The sequence below is a fragment of the Dicentrarchus labrax genome, unplaced genomic scaffold (genome assembly GCF_905237075.1).
Source record: "Dicentrarchus labrax unplaced genomic scaffold, dlabrax2021, whole genome shotgun sequence".
NCBI lineage: Eukaryota > Metazoa > Chordata > Actinopteri > Moronidae > Dicentrarchus > Dicentrarchus labrax.
In genome coordinates, this window is record NW_026136719.1 from 2,003,196 (window position 1) to 2,023,468 (window position 20,273).

Genomic DNA, 20,273 nt, shown 5'->3' on the forward strand with positions numbered 1-20,273 from the left:
CTCCAGCATGGCCTTCAATTCCTTCTGAACCACCTTTCAGAAGGCCCTATCGGTTACCTGAACACAAAAGTTCAGGTAACCGATAGGGCCGTGAACGCACTGTCACGCCCGGGTGAGTCTCAACGTGATGCTGTATGAGATTTGTGCGTCCTGGCAGGGGGGAGAACACATCAGCAAAACGCTGTTGCAACGCGGCAACGTCTGCTCTCTGGGACGGTGTGAGATGGTCATCACAATGGAGTGAGGCAGGATTGGTGGAATTTGGGACCTCAGGCCCCAACTCATCTCTCTCTTTCACCGTGGTCACCAGAGAAACAGGCTCCGCCTCTCTCCACGCTTTAAGGAGATTAAGATGGTAAATTTGTGCTGCACCTCCCCTGTCAGAACGCCCAACCTCATAATCGACATCACCCACTCGCCGTGTGACCACAAAGGGCCCTTGCCACTTGGCGAGTAATTTAGAGCTGGAAGAAGGGAGTAATACAAGTACTTTATCTCCCGGTGCAAATTGTCTGAGCCAAGTTCCTCTGTTGTACAGGCGCTGTTGACGCTCCTGGGCCCTGAGCAAATTCTCCCGTGACAACCGGCCCAATGTGTGGAGTTTTGCTCTCAGGTCCAGGACGTACTGAACCTCATTTTTACTTGGGCTCGGACCTTCCTCCCAGCTTTCTTTAACAAGGTCCAGAACCCCCCGTGGTGTCCTGCCAAACAGCAGTTCAAAGGGAGAAAATCCCGTTGAGGCCTGGGGCACCTCACGCACTGCAAACAACAGAGGATCTAGCCACCTATCCCAATTTCGGCCGTCATCGTGCACAAACTTACGGATCATGGACTTCAGGGTTTTGTTCAGACGCTCGACAAGGCCGTCGGTCTGAGGGTGGTACACACTAGTCCGAATTGACCTGATGCCCAATAACCCATAAAGTTCCCGGAGTGTACGTGACATAAACGAGGTGCCCTGGTCCGTTAGGATTTCTTTTGGGATCCCAACTCGGGAGATGACCTGGAACAGTGCCTGTGCCACACTCTTTGCAGAGATTGTGCGCAGAGGCACTGCTTCCGGATATCGAGTTGCATAATCCACTAGGACTAATACAAAACGATATCCTCGTGCGCTCCGGTGAAATGGCCCGATGAGGTCCATGCCAATACGCTCAAATGGAACCTCCATGAGTGGTAATGGGCGCAAAGGCGCTCTCGGGATCACCGGTTGGTTAACCAACTGACATTCCGGGCAAGACGCACACCAGCGGCGTACATCTGCCCTAATGCCAGGCCAATAGAATCGGGCCATTATCCGTGTTTTCTCATACCCCATATTCCCCGCCATTGGGTTATAATGAGCCGCCTGGAAAACTGTTTCCCGGCAGCTTTCCGGCACCAACAACTGGGTGATTTCCTCTGCTGACTGAGTGTCACGACTCACTCTGTATAACCTGTCCCTAACCAATGCAAAATGCGGATATGTCTGCGCTGCGTCAGGGTGCACCAACTGACCATCAATTTTTATCACTTTGTCAAAGGCAAAGCGTAGAGTATTGTCGCGAGACTGCTCGAGTGGAAAATCTTCCGTGGAGCGCAACATGGGGACCTGTGGAGCCTCTGGCGGAGGCACCACAGATCCCCCCTCCCCCTCTGCAGCGTCGGACAACCTCGCGTCACCACTGAGCACAGCGCACATATCCCATGTCCCTACCGGCCGTGAACGCACCCCCGCACACTGCCCCACCAATCGATTAAACCCAGGCCAATCCGTGCCCAAAATCAGGGGGTGCGTCAGGCGGGAACTAACCGCAGCCTTAACAATATGCTTTTTACCCTTATATCTAATTTCCACGGGTACAACCAGGTATCTGTGAATATCCCCATGTACACATCTAATGTCCACCCACGATGCCTCTACCAAAGCCCCGGGTCGAACCAGGTGCTGATGAATTATAGACTGCGTGCAGCCCGAATCCACCATTGCCTGATGTATACCCCCTTGGATCCTTACCGGGACGCTGTATGTCCCTCCTGGACCGGGGGAGGGTGTTGGTGGGCCAGCAACCCGGATCACCTGTCCGACCTCCATGAGAGGGCACTCCCTGCGGAAATGCCCGGGCTGCCCGCACCGCCAACACTCCTGCCCTGACGCCTGAGGAACCCCCTGTGGGCCGAGAGCGGCACCCGTAGCGGCTGGACCCTGGGAAGGAGAGAGAGAAGAGGGTTGGTTACTGCGTGGCAGAGGGAGAGGCCGGGCAACAGTTTCCAGCCGGGGGGTAAGCGGGGGTGGGGGTCTCCTGCGGGGCGCCGGCATGGGTCGGGCGGGTGCAGAGGGCCGCCTCTCCGGAGCTCGGTCCCCACCGTGGACAGCCAGATGATCCTCGGCGAGGGTGATGGCGGCCTCCAAATCCGCCGGTCGGTGGCACCGCACCCACTCTGCGGTCCCGGTCGGGAGCCCCTCCACAAACTGTTCCAGCACCACCTGCTCCAGCATCAGCCTCTCACCGCTGGATCCCCCCGGCTTCAGCCACCTGGTGGCAGCGTCCTTCAGCTGTATATACAAGTACAGGCCCATTTACCATCCATTTACCATAAAATACAGTGCATATATAGAATACAGTGTGTATATAAACAGTGTGTATATAGAATACAGTGTGTATAAAATACAGTGTATATAAAATACAGTGCGTATATAAAATAGTGTATATAAAATACAGTGTATATAAAATACAGTGCGTGTATAAAATAGTATTTATAAAATACAGTGTATATAAAATACAGTGTATATAAAATACAGTGCGTATATAGAATACAGTGCATATATAGAATACAGTGTATATAAACAGTACGTATATAGAATACAGTGTATATAAAATACAGTGCGTATATAGAATACAGTGTATATAAAATACAATGTGTATATAGAATACAGTGTGTATGAAATTCAGTGTATATAAAATACAGTGCGTATGTAGAATACAGTGTGTATGAAATACGGTGTATATAAAATATAGTGCATATATAAAAAACTGTGCGTATATACAGTAGAATACAGTGTATATACAATACAGTATATATAAAATACAGTGCGTATATAGAATACAGTGTGTCTTGTGCTTTCTCGTCTCGCAGGTTCTTATCGATCCTGGTGGAGCCTCCTGCCATGGTCCAGCTAGATTGCCATTGCCAATACTGTTGTTGCTGTGCACCTGTCTGTTTGTCTGTCTGTCTGTCTGTCTGTCTCTCTCTCTCTCTGTCTCTTTCTCTCTCTCACCCCAACTGGTCGAGACAGATGACCACCCACCTAGAGCCGGAGGATCTGTCCTAGGTTTCTGCTTTTTAACAGGCAGTTTTTCCTTGCCCTTGTCGCCAAGTGCTTGCTCATGGTGGTACTGTTGGGTCTCTGTAAATAATGCTAAAAAGAGTTCGGTCTAGACCTGCTCTATTTGAAAAGTGTCCTGAGATAACTTCTGTTATGAATTGGCGCTATACAAATAAAATTGAATTGAATTGAACTGAATTGAATACAGTGTATATAAAATACAGTGTATATAAGATATAGTGCTTATATAAAAACTGTGCGTATATACAGTAGAATACAGTAGTGATGCACGGGTCGGGGTTTTTCCAACCCGGGGGTCCCGCATTTATTTAATAATTTGACCCGCTCCATCCCGCCCAGCACAACCGCATCTATTTTCACAAACCGCCACACCCCGCCCCGCCGCTATTAAATACACGTAAAATATGTCATTAAATAAGGCTTTTATTTGGTCTTACAAATGTGCTTGAAAACAGCCTTTTGAGTGGCACTGGAAAATGGCAACAACAAATTCAAATCTTAATAAAAATAAATATATATATAGGCGCTTTTGGGACGTCAGGTCACAGGTGGATTTACCCAACAGTGTTGTTAAGAAGTAGGCTGTATTGGACATATTTAATCCTTAATGACCCGCCCCACCCGCCCCGCCAATAAAGTTAACATTTCTTGACCCGACCTAACCCGACCCAACCCGACCCGCGGGTAACCCGCGAGACCTGCGGGTTATGGGTCGGCCCATCACTAGAATACAGTGTATATACAATGCAGTATATATAAAATACAGTGCGTATATAGAATACAGTGAATATAAAATACAATGTATAAAAAACATTTTGCACATACATGGATTCTAATGAACAAAAACTATCTTCACCAAGTCTTTAATCAAGTTCTTTTGGTTTGGATTGGGATTGGGAGGTTTACAGTCTGAGTCACTGACCTTTAAATGAGTCATAAAGGAGGTTTTTAACAGCCCAGAAAATGAAAACCAGCAGCAGGTTCTGTTTCTGCTGTTAGTCTGAAGGTTTCTGTTGGAGTAAAACTCATTTTATGACTGCGTTCACCATGTGGGTGATAAAGTTGCTTTTATAGAGCAGAACTTTGTCCCAGTTCTCCAAACACAATAAACCTGCTCTGCACTAAAGGAAGGCTCCTTGTTCATGGCAGCTCTGAGGACAGTGCCTGGCTCAAGGGCAACAGTAACTGTGACTCCACTGAACATCTTACAGCTGCTTTCAGGTCTGTTTACAGTTTTAAGGTTCAGCATGTGGAAGCTAATCCTAACCCAAACACAACGAGATGGAGGCTGTCTGATGGAAAAGTGTCATTTAAATCATTTGAAGTCAGTTCAGTAGATTCTGGTGATTAGTCAGATAGCTGTACACTGATTAATGAGCTATGTTCTATATGGAGTTGATTCAATCAATAATCAATAATCAGAAGCTGTCATACACTGACTGTTTACCATCCACTGTTTAGATCTTGGTGCTTTTTAACTCTAGATTTGAACCAGTTGAAGGATTTTAGTCATCGGATGTCTGGATCTTATCAGAGAAACAAGCTGAGCTAACGTTAGCAGCAGCTCAGCTCGCAGCCCCTCCGGGACGTCCTTTGTCTGTCCAATGGTGTGGGAGAAACAGTGACTTTTAAGGTGCAACTGCTTTATTCAGTGTGTTTAGTGGTTTTAATCAGCGGGTCTGTTTGTTTTGGAGATGAGGAAACCTCTGTGGATCATTGGGCTCCTGGTAGAAACCTCCTGAACCATGAACACTGAAGGAATCCTAACCGGGAGAAGCTGACTGCAATTACGCCAATGGTGGTGAAGACAACAACTCCCATGATCCCATACTGCTTCACCACCTCATCACAATTCATTGTTTGTTGGATGTGAGAGACTCCTAGTGGAAGAAAGTACACACTGTAGGTTTAATATAATTGATCTAACTGTCCTTTACTCTTTTTCATTCCTGTTGAGAGTAACAGAGGACTTTGTACATAAACCTTCAGACTCCTCTCCTGGTTTGTGGGGCCACTGGCGAGGTCTCTTATTTCTCCACACTGAAGGTGGCGTTCCTGTTCTTCTGTAATGAAGCCTCTCTCTGTCCTCCCCGGGACGTCCCACAGGAAACGCGTCCAGAGAAACATTCTTGCTTGCCACTGCCTGGTCAAGCTGGGTCTGATTGCAGCTCGGCGTGCCAAACATGCCTCCAGCTTGCTGTGAACAAAAGCCTATTACAGCACACCGTCTATGAGCCAAGAGCAGGCTGGCAGCAACAGAAAGCGTCATGTCTTCAGTCAGCCGGCCGGCTCCAAGAATCCAGTGTGCCGCATTTCTGGGAACTGCCCAAATACAGACTGTGACACTATCGGCTGTTTGTTTTGGTGCACATGTTATTTTCAGACCTCACAGAGTCACTGATCCGGCCAACGACTGAACTGCAGGTTATTCCGGATCCAACATCCAGTACTACCACGCTCTGTGCAACGTGCATTATGCTGGAGTCTTACTTTCGGTTTGCTGCCTGGTAATCTGATTAAACACAAACTAACTCTGTCTACGACTGTTCAAGATATTGGACACCTCGAAGGACATTATCAGTCTTATACCATGGTCACTGATTAAAGAAAAAAATAAGATCATTTGTATTCCCATGTGTTTTTCAATCAAAATCTAAAGTTTTTTAGATAGATAGATAGATAGATAGATAGATAGATTACTTTACTAACCCCACAACGGGAAAATTCACTTGTCACAGCAGCATTTGAGTGAAATAAATAAATACAAATATAAAAGTGGTAAAGCTATGGTATGGTGGTAATTTTTTTAAAACAGAAACTACAACATTGATCAGGTGTTGTAGAGTCTGACAGCGTCAGGGATGAAAGACCTGCGGAACCCCTCCTTCTTACACCGAGGGTGTAACAGTCTGCTGCTGAAGGAGCTACTCAGGTACCCCACAGTGTCATGTAGGGGGTGAGAGGTGTTGTCCATGATGGATGCCAGCTTCACTCTCACCCACTTCCTTCGTGGGTTCATTCCCCTCAGAAACACATCCAACAATGGCTGTGTCATCGGAGAACTTCTGGATGTGGCAGAGTGTGGAGTTGTGGGTGAAGTCCGAGGTGTAAAGGGTGAAGAGGAAGGGAGATAGCACCGTACCCCGAGGGGGACCTGTGCTGCAGAGCACAACGTCAGACACACAGTGATGGAGCCTCACATACTGTGGTCTGTTGGTGAGATAGTCTATTGTCCATGCAGCCAGGTGTTGGAGCAGTGACGGCTGGATAGTGTTAAAAGGACTGGAGAAGTCAAAAAACATGACCCTCACCGTAATCCCGTTGTCCTCCAGGTGTAGCAGGGGACCATACAGAAGGTCTTCCACAGGGCTGGGACTTTCTCCAGGCTCAGGCTCAGATTGAACAAGTGCATGATCACACCACAGAGCTGGTCTGCACAATTTTTAAGCAGTCTTAGGCTGATGCTGTCTTCTTAAATTGACACCTCACCTGATCAACTGTTATGGAGAGGGTGGATGATGACTGGGGTGGGGGGGTGGTGAACTGGTGAGTGGGTTGGGGGGGGAGTGGACTGGTGTTGATTTCCTTTCCTTTCCCGTGGCCTGAGATGTATTGCAGCCCTCTCGAGACGTCCCTGCCGTTGTTCTGTTCCAGCCGCTTCTCCAGTTTCCTCCTGTAGCTGTCCTTCCCCTTCCTGATCTTCTGCTGGATTTCCTTCTGGACTCTGTGCAGCTACTCTTTGTAACCCGATTTAAAGACTCTCTTCTTCTCATTCAGCAGGGCCTTAATCTCGGAGGTCAACCAGGGTTTGTTGTTGGGAAAACAAGGTACCAACTTGGAGGGCACAGCGTTCTCCACACACAAATGAATATAGTCTGTAATGCAGTGGGTCATACTGTCAATGTCATTTCCGTGGGGGCTGCAGAGTGCTTCCCAGTCTGTTGTCTCAAAGCAGTCTCTGAGCCTAGCACTGTTCTCCTCAGACCACTCCTTCACAGGCCTCTTCTCAGGTGGTTGTTTATTCACCACAGGGGTGTAGTCTGTGACCAGATGGACAAGGTTGTGATCTGAGTGACCAAGTGAAGGGGGAAGGGAAGTATGGTTGAAGTCACCGGAGATGAGGAGGAGGGATTGGGGGTGCTGGTTTTGAAGTTTGGAGACGACAGTGCAGATCTGATCTGTAGCTGCAGCAGCGACGGCCGAGGGAGGGATGTACACAGTTACAGCAATGTTATTGATTGAAATCGGTCCAGGGGGACGCATGAGTCAGGAGAAAGTTTACTCAGTCACGTCTCTGTGTAGCACATGAGGCTGCATTCCCGGTACTCCTTCTGCAGCTGGGTTAGTGCCGTAAGCTCTTCCATCTTGTTGGGCAGAGATCTTACGTTCCCCATGATGACAGACGGTAAACATGGTTTATACCGTCTTTTCCATCTGCACTTTACTCCCGCTCTGCATCCTCTTCTCCTTCGCCGTATCTCCTTGGAGATCTCCTGCTGCTACGGCAGAGCAAAGGGGTGTGTGGCACAGGGCTAACAGCTGATCCCGGGTGTAAACAATGGAGCCGTGGTTGAGTGGGTCTCCCGACGCCGCACCAAAAAGTTAAAAAAACAACAAGTGTGAATCCATAGCTTCACACTTTCAGCAAAACACTAAACACTATAAAAAAAACCACCAAAAAGAGCCAAAAAGTTAAGAGAACTCACGCAGCGCTAACATTCTAGATTAAAAGCCATGGCCGGGGGGCGCCTGGTTAGCTCAGTGGGTAGAGCTGGTAACCCAGTCCATGCTGCAGTGGCGCAGGGTTCGAATCAGACCTGTGGCCCCTTGCTGCGTGTCATCCCCCGCTTCTCTACCCCCCTCATCCGTCCCTAGCTGTCACCATCATAAAGGCAATAAAAGCCTCCAAAAACATAAAAAAAAAAAAAAAAAAAAAGCCATAACTCTGTTTCCCTGGTAACACCTGAGGGTCTACCATCCCATACTGTTCCATTGCCATGGAAATCTTCACTACTTCAATAAATAGGTTATGCTATGAGACAGAGAGCTTATGTTCAATTCAATTCAATTCAATTCAATTTTATTTGTATAGCGCCAATTCATAACAGAAGTACGGTGGCCCTGAGGTGCAAATCACAACGGCAAATCAGAAAACACAACACAAAAAGAGAAAACACAACGGCAAATCAGCAACAACAGTATTGGCAATGGCAATCTAGCAGGACCATGGCAGGAGGCTCCACCAGGATCGATAAGAACCTGCGAGACGAGAAAGCACAAGAACTCCGGGGAAGAAGTGAAGTTAGTAACATGCATTAATGGGACATGAATGAGTGCAGAAAGAGAGAGGAAGAGAGGAGCTCAGTGCACCATGGGAAATCCCCCGATAGTCTAGGCCTATAGCAGCATAACTAAGGGATGGTTCAGGACTCACCTGATCCAGCCCTAACTATAAGCTTTATCAAAGAGGAATGTCTTAAGCCTACTCTTGAATGTGGAGAGGGTGTCTGCCTCCCGAACCACAACTGGAAGCTGGTTCCACAGGAGAGGAGCTTGGTAACTGAAGGCTCTGGCTCCTGTTCTACTTTTAGAGACTATAGGAACCACAAGTAGCCCAGCATTCAGAGAACGCAGTGTTCTAGAGGGGTAATAGGGTACTATGAGCTCTTTAAGATATGAAGGGGCCTGACCATGAAGAGCTTTATAGGTGAGGAGGAGAATTTTAAATTCTATTCTAAATTTTACAGGGAGCCAATGCAGAGAAGCTAGTACAGGAGAGATGTGATCTCTTTTTCTAGTTCCTGTCAGTACTCGTGCTGCAGCCTTTTGAATTAATTGGAGCGTTTTAATGGACTTATTGGGGCAACCTGATAATAAAGAGTTACAGTAATCCAGCCTAGAAGTAACAAATGCATGGATTAGTTTTTCTGCATCTGTCTGTGATACACTGTAAACCTGGATAAGTTGGGTTTACTTAAAAAATTTGAGTAAACCGGTTGCCCTAAAAAAATTAAGTAATGTTTCATGAAAATTTTAAGTTCAATGCACTAACCTCCAAGTTGATTTAACTTAAAATCATTTGTAATATAAATGTATTTGCTCATTTATTCCACTTAAAATGTAAAGCTCAATGCACTTATCTCCAAGTAGATTTAACTTAAAATCATTTGTAATATTAATTTCATTGCTCATTTATTCCACTTAAAATTGAAAGCCCAGTGCACTAACCTCCAAGTTGATTTCACTTGAAATCACTTGTAATGTTAATTTACCCAATTACTCCACCTAGTATCTTAAGAGTAAAAAACAAAATTACATTTCATTAAACTGTTTTACACCAGAAATTCTAAATTAAGAAAATAAAAAGCAAAACACAAAAGTACATTCTTTTCATGTTTTATTTTAACTTGGGGCACAGGAAACATTTTTAAACCATATTATTTGTTCTTGGTTGACCCTGGCGGTATATAACATATTTTAGAAGGGAAAGAAGACTGCCTCTTCTCTGTTAACTTCTGCTGCTCTCTACATGCACAAATTGGAAAGTGGAACCACAACTTTAGCTTTGATGTGCACAATGCCAGTGTCTTCCATGCTCCCACTATGACAGGATTGCTGGAGGACTACAAGGACCCTAAGTCCTGCTAATAATAAAACCACAATAAAACCATAAAACATGCCTAGCAATACGGATGGAACCAAACTGCTAGATGAGTACAAATACCATCATCTGATCATCATCAGAAAGACACAAAGACAGTGGAAATACTTAAAAACATTTCACAAACAGTGCAAAACAGTAAACATGGCATTTTAGACATGCAACAGCACCAAGCACTGGTATTTGGAACAGTGGTATATTTCAGAACACTGTTTTAGACAGAGAGTTGATTTTTCAGTGTTTGGATTTTTGGTGCAAGCTCACCTCTGCCCAGGTTGAGCATCACCTGCTGAATGAACTGGAAGGTGTTTTTCATGCATTTAGGGTAATCTAAGTGCAAGGCATAAATCAGTCCAAAAAGGCCTGTGGTAGGTTGGCCAGCTCCTCCATGACCACAACCCCCTCCAAGACGATGCCTACTCTGGATGGGTTGAGCTGAGGATTTTCGTCAATGCAGAAGATTCCCACTCGCATCTGACTGTACAAGTCCTTGTCACTTGCGTCCTGACAGAAAGAAAACACAACAAAGTTAGCCGTTAACAACTAGTAAACACGGCGTTCCTCCGCCTCCTACGTCACATCCGCCTTCTTCTTCGCTTGGCAAAGTAGCGGCGAATCGCTACTGTGCAGCGGAAGATGTCAGCCTCTGTGTAGGGGGACCCGAGGTATATGTACACATAAATGCAAAATCTGACGTAATAAAAACGTAACGACTCGTTTCATAGGGTGACTATATAGCACTAACAACATAGTTATATGTATTATTTTACATTTCTGTTAATAAATCACCATAAATATTACACACTGGACCTTTAATCACTAAAACAATGCACCTGCATCATTTACAACAAATGTAGTTACTTACAGGGAAGGTTTAGAAGAATTCAGAGGGATCATCCCCGAAGATGACTGGCAGTCCCCGAAGACAAAGGCACCTTATGTCTGTTGGCTGTGTGGTCTGCAAGATAGTGGACATAACTAAATCACATATAGTTATGAAATACATTTATTGACTTCTCCACAGTTTTTAATTACTTTTAGGGCTGTCAAAGTAACATGTTAAATTAATTATAAAATAATGCAGATTAATCAGGCTGCATCCATGAGGAGAATCAGGAAACTTCAGCTCACTCTCCAGCACAGTAGGTGGAAAGACAAAAACAAAAAAACAAAAAAAATATCAGTTGAAAATATTTATATATTATATTTAACTGCTGTAAACTGCAATTTCCATTAGCTTCCGAGCTAACAAGTCTCTAGCAAGTGGAAATATCCATATTACTGGTTAAAACAACGTTTTTACTGCTCACAAACAGCCACTGCAGATAAATCTATGGACTATGGAGAGAAAATGTCTTTAACTGGTTAAAATGTTGTTTTCTCTACTCTGAAGCTAAAATGTGATGAACGTTAGCATATAATCTTAGCTGATTAAAACAACATTTTTCACCCTCAACAGCCAACTAACACACAGTGGCAACTTTAAAATCAAATATTAAAACACAGTGTGGTCGCTCACTCACCAGATTCAGTCGTCCTGTCTCAGCACACATCGACTCGATAGGCTAACCGGGACGCAACAGGTGAACACAAATGCGGGAGACGTAACGGAAATGCTGCATTCAAGTGCTGCCAGAATAATCGGAAAAATTAATTCGAACTTCAAATTAATATAACCTATACATTTTGCTTAGATATAATGTGCAATAGAATATTAAAGTTAATTGCTATCCATGTAGAGTGACTATAGCACAAACTCTGATAATAAGTCAATATTTTTGTGGTTTTAGGGAATGTAGGTTACTCATGCAGCAACAAGTCTGGGACAAAATAAAGCTTTAAACCGTCTCAGCAAGTTTGATAACGTGAATCTCCACTGGTATGCTATCAATGTCTTTGTAACACTCTGAAAAATATTAAAATACAACACATCTGTTTTGTAGCATCCATGTTGTTCCCACATTATTTCCCACAAAGTCGGAAAAATTACTTCCCAACTCAGGAGTGCCGAAACTTCCAATACAAATGAATGCAGCACTAATCATCAAGATTCAAATTCTGTTGTGACGAGAAATAAAGAGGCGTGGTCATGACCAAAACTTATGAATTCCAGCCCATTAAACTTAAAATTACTCACACACTACATTGCTATCAAATGTAAGTATATTCTACTTCTAATTATTAGAATATACTTACATTTGATAGTAATGCAATCAAACTTAAATGTATTGATTACATTGTACTTGATTGTTTGATTAGATAGGAAATCCGGGCACAGTGTAGGATGTGTCTAATTTTTGTAGTATTACGTAAATGAAAGAAGGCAGTCCTAGAGGTCTGCTTTATGTGGGAGTTTAAAGACAAATCCTGATCAAAGATAACTCCAAGATTCCTGACAGTGGTGCTAGAGGCCAAGGTAATGCCATCTAGAGTAACTATATCTTTAGACAGTGAGTCTCTAAGGTTTTTGGGGCCAAGTACAAGAATTTAGTTTTTTTCTGAGTTTAACATCAGAAAATTGCAGCTCATCCAGGATTTTATGTCCTTAAGACATGTTTGTAATTTAGATAATTGATTAATTTCATCGGGCTTGATTGATAGATATTCAATTCAATTCAATTCAATTTTATTTGTATAGCGCCAATTCATAACAGAAGTTATCTCAGGACACTTTTCAAATAGAGCAGGTCTAGACCGAACTCTTTAACATTATTAAGATATAACTGCGTATCATCTGCATAACAGTGAAAGTTAATGGAGTGATTCCTAATAATGTTGCCTAAAGGGAGCATATATAAAGTAAATAGTATTGGTCCAAGTATAGAACCTTGTGGAACTCCATGACTAACTGTAGTATTTATTAAAGATTCATCATTAACATGTACAAAATGCGAGCGATCTGATAAATTTGACTTAAACCAGCTTAGTGCGGTTCCTTTAATGCCAATTTGATTCTCAAGTCTCTGTAAAAGAATATTATGGTCAATGGTGTCAAATGCAGCACTAAGATCTAATAATACAGACAGAGACAAGTACAGAGACAAGTCCATTGTCTGAAGCAATCAGAAGGTCATTATTAACTTTAACCAGAGCTGCCTCTGTGCTGTGAACTCTAAATCCTGACTGAAAATCCTCAAATAAACTATTGTTATGTAAAAAGTCACAGAACTCTTTGGTGACTACTTTCTCCAGAATCTTAGAGAGGAAGGGGAGGTTAGAGATCGGTCTATACGCTGCAATACACTAAAAAGAGTTAAGGTCAATAATAAATATAATCTGACAGTACATTAAACAACAAGCTAGCTAGCTATCAGCCACAACATTGTGCCCAAATCAATATAATTATCACGATTAAGAAAGTCTGACCTGATCTTCTCATGACATCCACAGAGAAACGCTGCTAACAGGCTAACATCCAAACTGAATGTTGGTTTCTCACCATTGTTGTGGACAGGTTAGCTTACCGAATCAGTAAGTTGGCGGATATTAGGTCCCTCTGGCCAGAGCTGGTGAGCTCCGTCTTGATACATAAGTTAAGTTCAGGTTTTTTTTTCTGTTGTTGGTTGACACGAAAATAAAGCAGAGCTGGTTTTTAGCAAAAACGTTCATGAGCTGGAAAAGGTGTAAAGCTGTGGAGGATTATTTTTCATTGGATTTCTTCACCATATTAATGAAAAATCATTTAGTAAATGATGGTCCCATTTAGAGTAAAATAAATATTCACAAAGAAACACATGAAAAACAAAAAATACACTAAACACATGAAAGATACATGAAAACACTAAAAATACATGAATGATGGACGCAAAAGACAACACACAATAGAAAAAATAAAAAAAATGTATATATATATAATATATAAATATACAAAAAAACAGACAAACTGCTGAAAATGCCCCAAACCCAGATCAAACTGTCAAACAGTGCTGATCAGATATGGATCCAGATTCTGTTGTTGATTATTTCTTTCCTCAAATCTGTTCACAAACACATTTTACTATTTATCTGGAATACCAGATCTTGTGTGAGCAGTAGAGCCGCCATTGTTTCCAAATCCAGAGCAGCCAATGAGAGCAGATACGTGACCTCCGCTGACTGCTAAACACCAACATGGAGACGACCATAAAGCCCAACTGGAGGTTCAGAGCTCCACAGACCAATGGGGTGTGATTGGTATGTGTCTGATATGGTAACGTATAATTTCCCCATTAAAATCCTTGAAAAGTTATCTTTCCACTCCTTTTGTCAATTTGGTTCTTCAGGACATGTAATGATCATGTGACCACCTGCAGAGCGCTCAGAGCTGCTCTGCACGCAGGGCTTCGGTCTACTTAGCAGGACACAGTGAACAATTGAGCAGCAGATTGAGGTCAGTGTGTCACAGATTTCCTCCACAGAGCTCACACCAGCTGCTCTCCATGGAAACCAGTGGATTTTACTGGGGGGAACCTGAGGAGGAGCACAGCGACAGACAGCAGCAAACTTCATTAGACTCATTTTCATTTAAACTTTTCTCTTCCACAGGTTTGTTCGTACAAGTGTTCAAAGTCAGATTTATCTGACTCCAAACTGCACAAACTGGCAGTAAATCACTCGTCTGAGCCTGATCAATGTCAGCTGTTAAAGACAAGGTCATTAGTTCACCACAGAGGACCCAGAAGGCTTCAGGTCTGTTCTAGATCTGCACGGTCCAGATTGGTTCTGAGCAGCTGTATTTATGAACATTCAGAGGTCCATCCAAACTTCTTGTCACTGTTCAGTCCTTCATTAAACCTCCTGAACCTCTCTGACCCTCAGCTCAGTGACGTAATCACAAAGACTTCAACGGGTTTAACGAAGCTGCAAACACACATTATGTCAGTGCTTAGGAGCAGAGGAGGCAAAGGTTCACACATTCTTTACTAAGGCAGAACTACAGATACTAGAAGTAGAACTACTAATTCTTTACTCGGTTAAAGTATACAAGTACAGGCTCGGAAATGTACTCAGAGTACATAGTAAAAGTACTTTCTGTTTCGTTATGTCTGTTGTGTGATATATACGTGCAGTGATGTAATAAAATAACAATGATAATCAATAATAATCAGTAATTCCTCTCAAATACATTCAAGCTGAAGTAAGAAGCCAGTTTGCGATATTGTGTAAAACGGTAAAGAGTAAAAGTAAAAAGTAGTCTAAAAAAGTATTTGTACTTCATTACTTCCCACCTCTGCATATTTGGATAGCAGCTCTTTTCAGAATCAGGCACTGTATCTTCTTTAATGTTCTGAAACCTGTAAATCAATCATAGTTCTAGTTGTGAGACCAGGTTCAGGAAAGGAACTGTGTGGAGTGAAAGAAATAAAACTTATATTTGTTTGTTCTGTGAAACAAAAGCACAAAGAAGAAGATGTTTAACTCTGCTAAAGCTGAACTGTGAGACCAAGACCATGTGATGTTTTCAGCTCTGAGGGAAAAATATGTAGCTGATCCATCACAGACACAATCACAGCATTCATACAGACGTTATGTGAACAGTCACCCCATTCTCCAGTTTCTGTCCAACAATAGAGTTTCCTGATAATCAATAAAAGTATTTGATGACTCATCGTGCACTCGGGGGCGTATACTAATGCTGCGTCCAATCAAACGTTTTCTCTCTTCTGACGCTGCCGGAGCGGAGTGTTTCTGAGGCCTATCTATGGCCTCACTAGCATTGTACACACACCTACTGTATAGCTACGTTAGCTAGCTAGCACTACTTTATAGCTACATTAGCTAGCTCAGCTTTTTAACTGTATTCATTGATTCCGGTGAAAGTGGATCAGATTTTATGGAGAAAATATTTCCTGGTTTTCCCTCTGACGCCCTCCAGCTGCTCAGCTTCAACTCTCTGTGATTTACAGAGTTTCCTGATGGACAGATAGGTTTAGCTAAAGTAGCTAACCGCTAATTAGCTGCTGTTAACTGTATCTGCCATTAGCGAGCGACAGAGCTGGGTTCAGCAGCCAGACCAGACTGGGATCGAACACAAGTAGCTAACCTAGTTTACTCAGCCCCGGGATGCCAGGAGCCAAACCTGTCAGGAAAACCACCTCGGTGCTGGTTTCCTAGTCAGACTGACATTCTCTGAGATTGTGTTTGGTACCGGGTCCAGCTGCATTCACTGGTTCACTACTTCCTGTTTCATGGAGTCTTTTAACGCTGCATTTGTGTTTGATATTAATCTCGTAGTACCGAACTCACTGTGAATCAACAGCTTCTGACCTCCAAACACAAACTGTTCTCACGTACAGAAAACACTGATCAGGGATCAACTTATAATATCTGATTGTTACTGTTCTCCTGAAACATTAGTTCCTGTGTTCTCTGCTGACTGGGATCAGATTTGTTGTTGGTTTAATCGCCTGATCTTAAATCCAGAACAACTTTATTGCAACACGTTGAGCTCAAATGGAGCCAAAAAAACACAAGTCGATTATATTTTACTATAAATAATTTTTCTTTTTGCTGCTTTTTGTCAGTCTGTAATCACATTACATTGTAACACATTCCAGTTATTCATCAAACAATAGACCTGGGCCCTGCTGTGAAAAAGGTCTATTATATCATTACATTAATACTTAAGTTATCAGATCAATTGTGTCTTTTCATGCACAAGGAATTTCCTGCACAAAACGTTGACCCACGTCACCGAACTCACTTCCTTGTCTCTGGCTGTGAAGATGCAGATATGTCTCAGATTTAACCTCTAAACGAGGTTACTGTGAGAATCAGTCAGCAGAATATAGACAGTTCACTCAGGGCAGCTGTGGCTCAGAGGAAAAGCGGGTCGTCCACTAATTGGAAGGTTGTTGGTTCAATCCCCGGCTCCTCCTGCCACATGTCAAAGTATCCTTGAGCAAGATATTGAACCCTGAATTGCTCCTGATGCAAGCTTTGAGTGGTCAGAAGGAAAGGCGCTTTACAAGTACAGGTCCATTTACCATTCACTCAGTAACTCTGGTAAAAGCTGCAGTGAGACACTAAACACTGGAGAGAGAAACTCCCTCCAACAGAAAGATTACAGTTTGTTATTTTACACTTTATTGTGTATAAAACCTCATTAAGGAACAGCTTTGATGCAGACATTTTGTTTCTTAATGCATATACACTGGATTGATTTTAGTACTAATGTACTTGCAGTGTGCACTGTGTTATATAAATAAAATAGAAGTATCGGATCGGGACTGGGTATCGACAGACACTCAGTATTAAATGACTCGAATGAAATGAAATGAGGCAGCAACCAGTGAATCCTGATCAGTCAAAGTCAAAGTCAGCTTTAATGTCAATTCTTCACATGCACCAGACATACAAGGAATCGAGAGGATGTTTCTCATTCACCCACGGTGCACAGGCACAACCGATAAGACATTCCCTAATACTCAAATTTAAACATTAAATTTCTCAACAGACAATAAAATATAAAATATACAATACAATACTTATGGTAGTGCAAAAAGGCAGATGGTAATAGCCGCAGAAAAATTATGTAAGCTATATTTGTAACAGCAATATTGCAAAAGAACAGTCAGTAAACAAACAGTATAAACAGTATAGTAATAAATAAATAGCAGCCAATTTTAATCTGTGTGGTATGTGGTGATAGTAATGGTAAAACTAATAATAATAGGAGTGCAGGAGACAGTATGTCCAGAGTCTGGAGTGATTTTTTTGGGCGGGGGGGGGTTCAGCTTCCTGACAGACAAATTTTTTTATTTTTAATAGAACCAGCAAAGAACTGTATAAGCTGTTTTTGTCTCTGTTACAGATTACAGTGATTTATAGACGTCCCTCTGATAAACGTACTGTATGTATCTGTTTCTCTGCTCTTAATGTAAAGTTTCTGGTTACTGTCGTAACTGCTCATTGTCCCCCATCGTTGCTGTTGTCATGTTCATCATCATCAGTCACTACTATTAGTGTAGTTGTTGCTACTGTTGTTGCTGTGCACCTGTCTGTCTGTCTATCTGTCTGTCTGTGTCTCTCTCTCTCTCTCTCTCTCTCTCTCTTTCACCCCAACTGGTCGAGACAGACGACCACCCACCTAGAGCCGGAGGATCTGTCCTAGGTTTCTGCCTTTTAACAGGCAGTTTTTCCTTGCCCTTGTTGCCAAGTGCTTGCTCATGGTGGTACTGTTGGGTCTCTGTAAATAATGTTATAAGGAGTTCGGTCTACACCTGTTCTATTTGGAAAGTGTCCTGAGATAACTTCTGTTATGAATTGGCGCTATACAAATAAAATTGAATTGAATTGAATTGAATTGAATTGAATTGAACTGAATTTCCAGCATTTGTCTCTTCCAGATGTGGATCTTCTCATTCTGGTTCGTACTGAGCTGGGAAGGTCTACGTGTAGTTCCTCTGCTCCGACTACCTGCAAGATATTATAAGGTTGTCTAGTTTGGTGGAAAACAAATGAAATATGTTGTCAGTGAACATTTTACTGATTTTCAATTCAATTCAATTCAATTTTATTTGTATAGCGCCAACTGCCTGTTAAAAGGCAGAAACCTAGGACACATCCTCCGGCTCTAGGTGGGTGGTCGTCTGTCTCGACCAGTTGGGGTGAAAGAGAGAGAGAGAGAGAGAGAGAGAGGACGAGAGAGAGAGAGCGAGAGAGAGAGGCAGAGAGAGAGAGAGCGAGAGACAGACAGACAGACAGGTGCACAGCAACAACAGTATTGGCAATGGCAGTCAAGCAGGACCATGGCAGGAGGCTCCACCAGGATCGATGAGAACCTGCGAGACGAGAAAGCACAAGAACTCCGGGGAAGAAGTGGAGTTAGTAACATGCATTAAAGGGACATGAATGAGTGCAGAAAGAGAGAGGAAGAGAGTAGCTCAGTGCACCATGGGAAATCCCCCGATAGTCTAGGCCTATAGCAGCATAACTAAGGGATGGTTCAGGACTCACCTGATCCAGCCCTAACTATAAGCTTTATCAAAGAGGAATGTCTTAAGCCTACTCTTGAATGTGGTGAGGGTGTCTGCCTCCCGAACCACAACTGGAAGCTGGTTCCACAGGAGAGGAGCTTGGTAACTGAAGGCTCTGGCTCCTGTTCTACTTTTAGAGACTAAAGGAACCACAAGTAGCCCAGCATTCAGAGAACACAGTGTTCTAGAGGGGTAATAGGGTACTATGAGCTCTTTAAGATATGAAGGGGCCTGACCATGAAGAGCTTTATAGGTGAGGAGGAGGATTTTAAATTCAATTCTACATTTTACAGGGAGCCAATGCAGAGAAGCTAGTACAGGAGAGATGTGATCTCTTTTTCTAGTTCCTGTCAGTACTCGTGCTGCAGCGTTCTGAATTAATTGGAGCGTTTTAATGGACTTATTGGGGCAACCTGATAATAAAGAGTTGCAGTAATCCAGCCTTGAAGTAACAAATGCATGGATTAGTTTTTCTGCATCTGTCTGTGATAGGATGTGTCTAATTTTTCTAATATGATGTAAATGAAAGAAGGTGGTCCTAGAGGTCTGCTTTATGTGGGAGTTAAATGACAAATCCTGATCAAAGATAACTCCAAGATTCCTGACAGTGGTGCTAGAGGCCAAGTTAATGCCATCTAGAGTGACTATATCTTTAGACAATGAGTCTCTAAGGTTTTTGGGGCCAAGAACAAGAATTTCGTTTAACATCAGAAAATTGCAGGTCATCCAGGATTTTATGTCCGTAAGACATGTTTGTAATTTAGATAATTGATTAATTTCATTGGGTTTGATTGATAGATATAACTGTGTATCATCTGCATAACAGTGAAAGTTAATGGAGTGATTCCTAATAATGTTGCGTAAAGGGAGCATATATAAAGTAAATAGTATTGGTCCAAGTACAGAACCTTGTGGAACTCAATTCAATTTTCAATTCAATTTTATTTGTATAGCGCCAATTCATAACAGAAGTTATCTCAGGACACTTTTCAAATAGAGCAGGTCTAGACCGAACTCTTTAACATTAATTACAGAGACCCAACAGTACCACCATGAGCAAGCACTTGGCGACAAGGGCAAGGAAAAACTGCCTGTTAAAAGGCAGAAACCTAGGACAGATCCTCCGGCTCTAGGTGGGTGGTCGTCTGTCTCGACCAGTTGGGGTGAGAGAGAGAGAGAGAGAGAGAGAGAGAGAGAGAGAGAGAGAGCGACAGACAGACAGACAGGTGCACAGCAACAACAGTATTGGCAATGGCAGTCAAGCAGGACCATGGCAGGAGGCTCCACCAGGATCCATGAGAACCTGCGAGACGAGAAAGCACAAGAA

At 43.0% G+C, this 20,273-nt stretch overlaps 2 protein-coding genes and 2 long non-coding RNA genes across 6 annotated transcripts in view; 1 reads left to right on the plus strand and 3 right to left on the minus strand.

Moving 5' to 3' along the window:
• Window positions 1-20,273, plus strand: part of galr1b (galanin receptor 1b) — a 244,086-nt gene that overhangs the window by 221,515 nt on the left and 2,298 nt on the right. The gene's annotated exons all lie outside the window — the stretch shown is intronic.
• Window positions 1,878-6,740, minus strand: LOC127351425 (uncharacterized). The gene is made up of 4 exons (XM_051378955.1): window positions 6,640-6,740; window positions 6,331-6,487; window positions 2,347-2,536; window positions 1,878-2,185 (listed from the first exon to the last, which is right to left on the minus strand). The coding sequence occupies exons 1-4, from the start codon at window positions 6,738-6,740 to the stop codon at window positions 1,878-1,880; spliced, it is 756 nt and encodes a 251-aa protein (XP_051234915.1).
• On the minus strand, window positions 9,709-11,353 carry LOC127351055 (uncharacterized). Its single transcript, XR_007880776.1, has 2 exons — window positions 10,855-11,353; window positions 9,709-10,493 (listed from the first exon to the last, which is right to left on the minus strand). It is a non-coding gene; the product is annotated as an uncharacterized LOC127351055 (long non-coding RNA).
• LOC127351051 (uncharacterized) overlaps window positions 19,803-20,273 on the minus strand; it is a 59,047-nt gene continuing 58,576 nt past the window's right edge. For all 3 annotated transcript variants that reach the window (XR_007880771.1, XR_007880770.1, XR_007880769.1), the window contains exon 2: window positions 19,803-20,249. This is a non-coding gene — a long non-coding RNA (uncharacterized LOC127351051). The remainder of the gene's footprint in view (window positions 20,250-20,273) is intronic.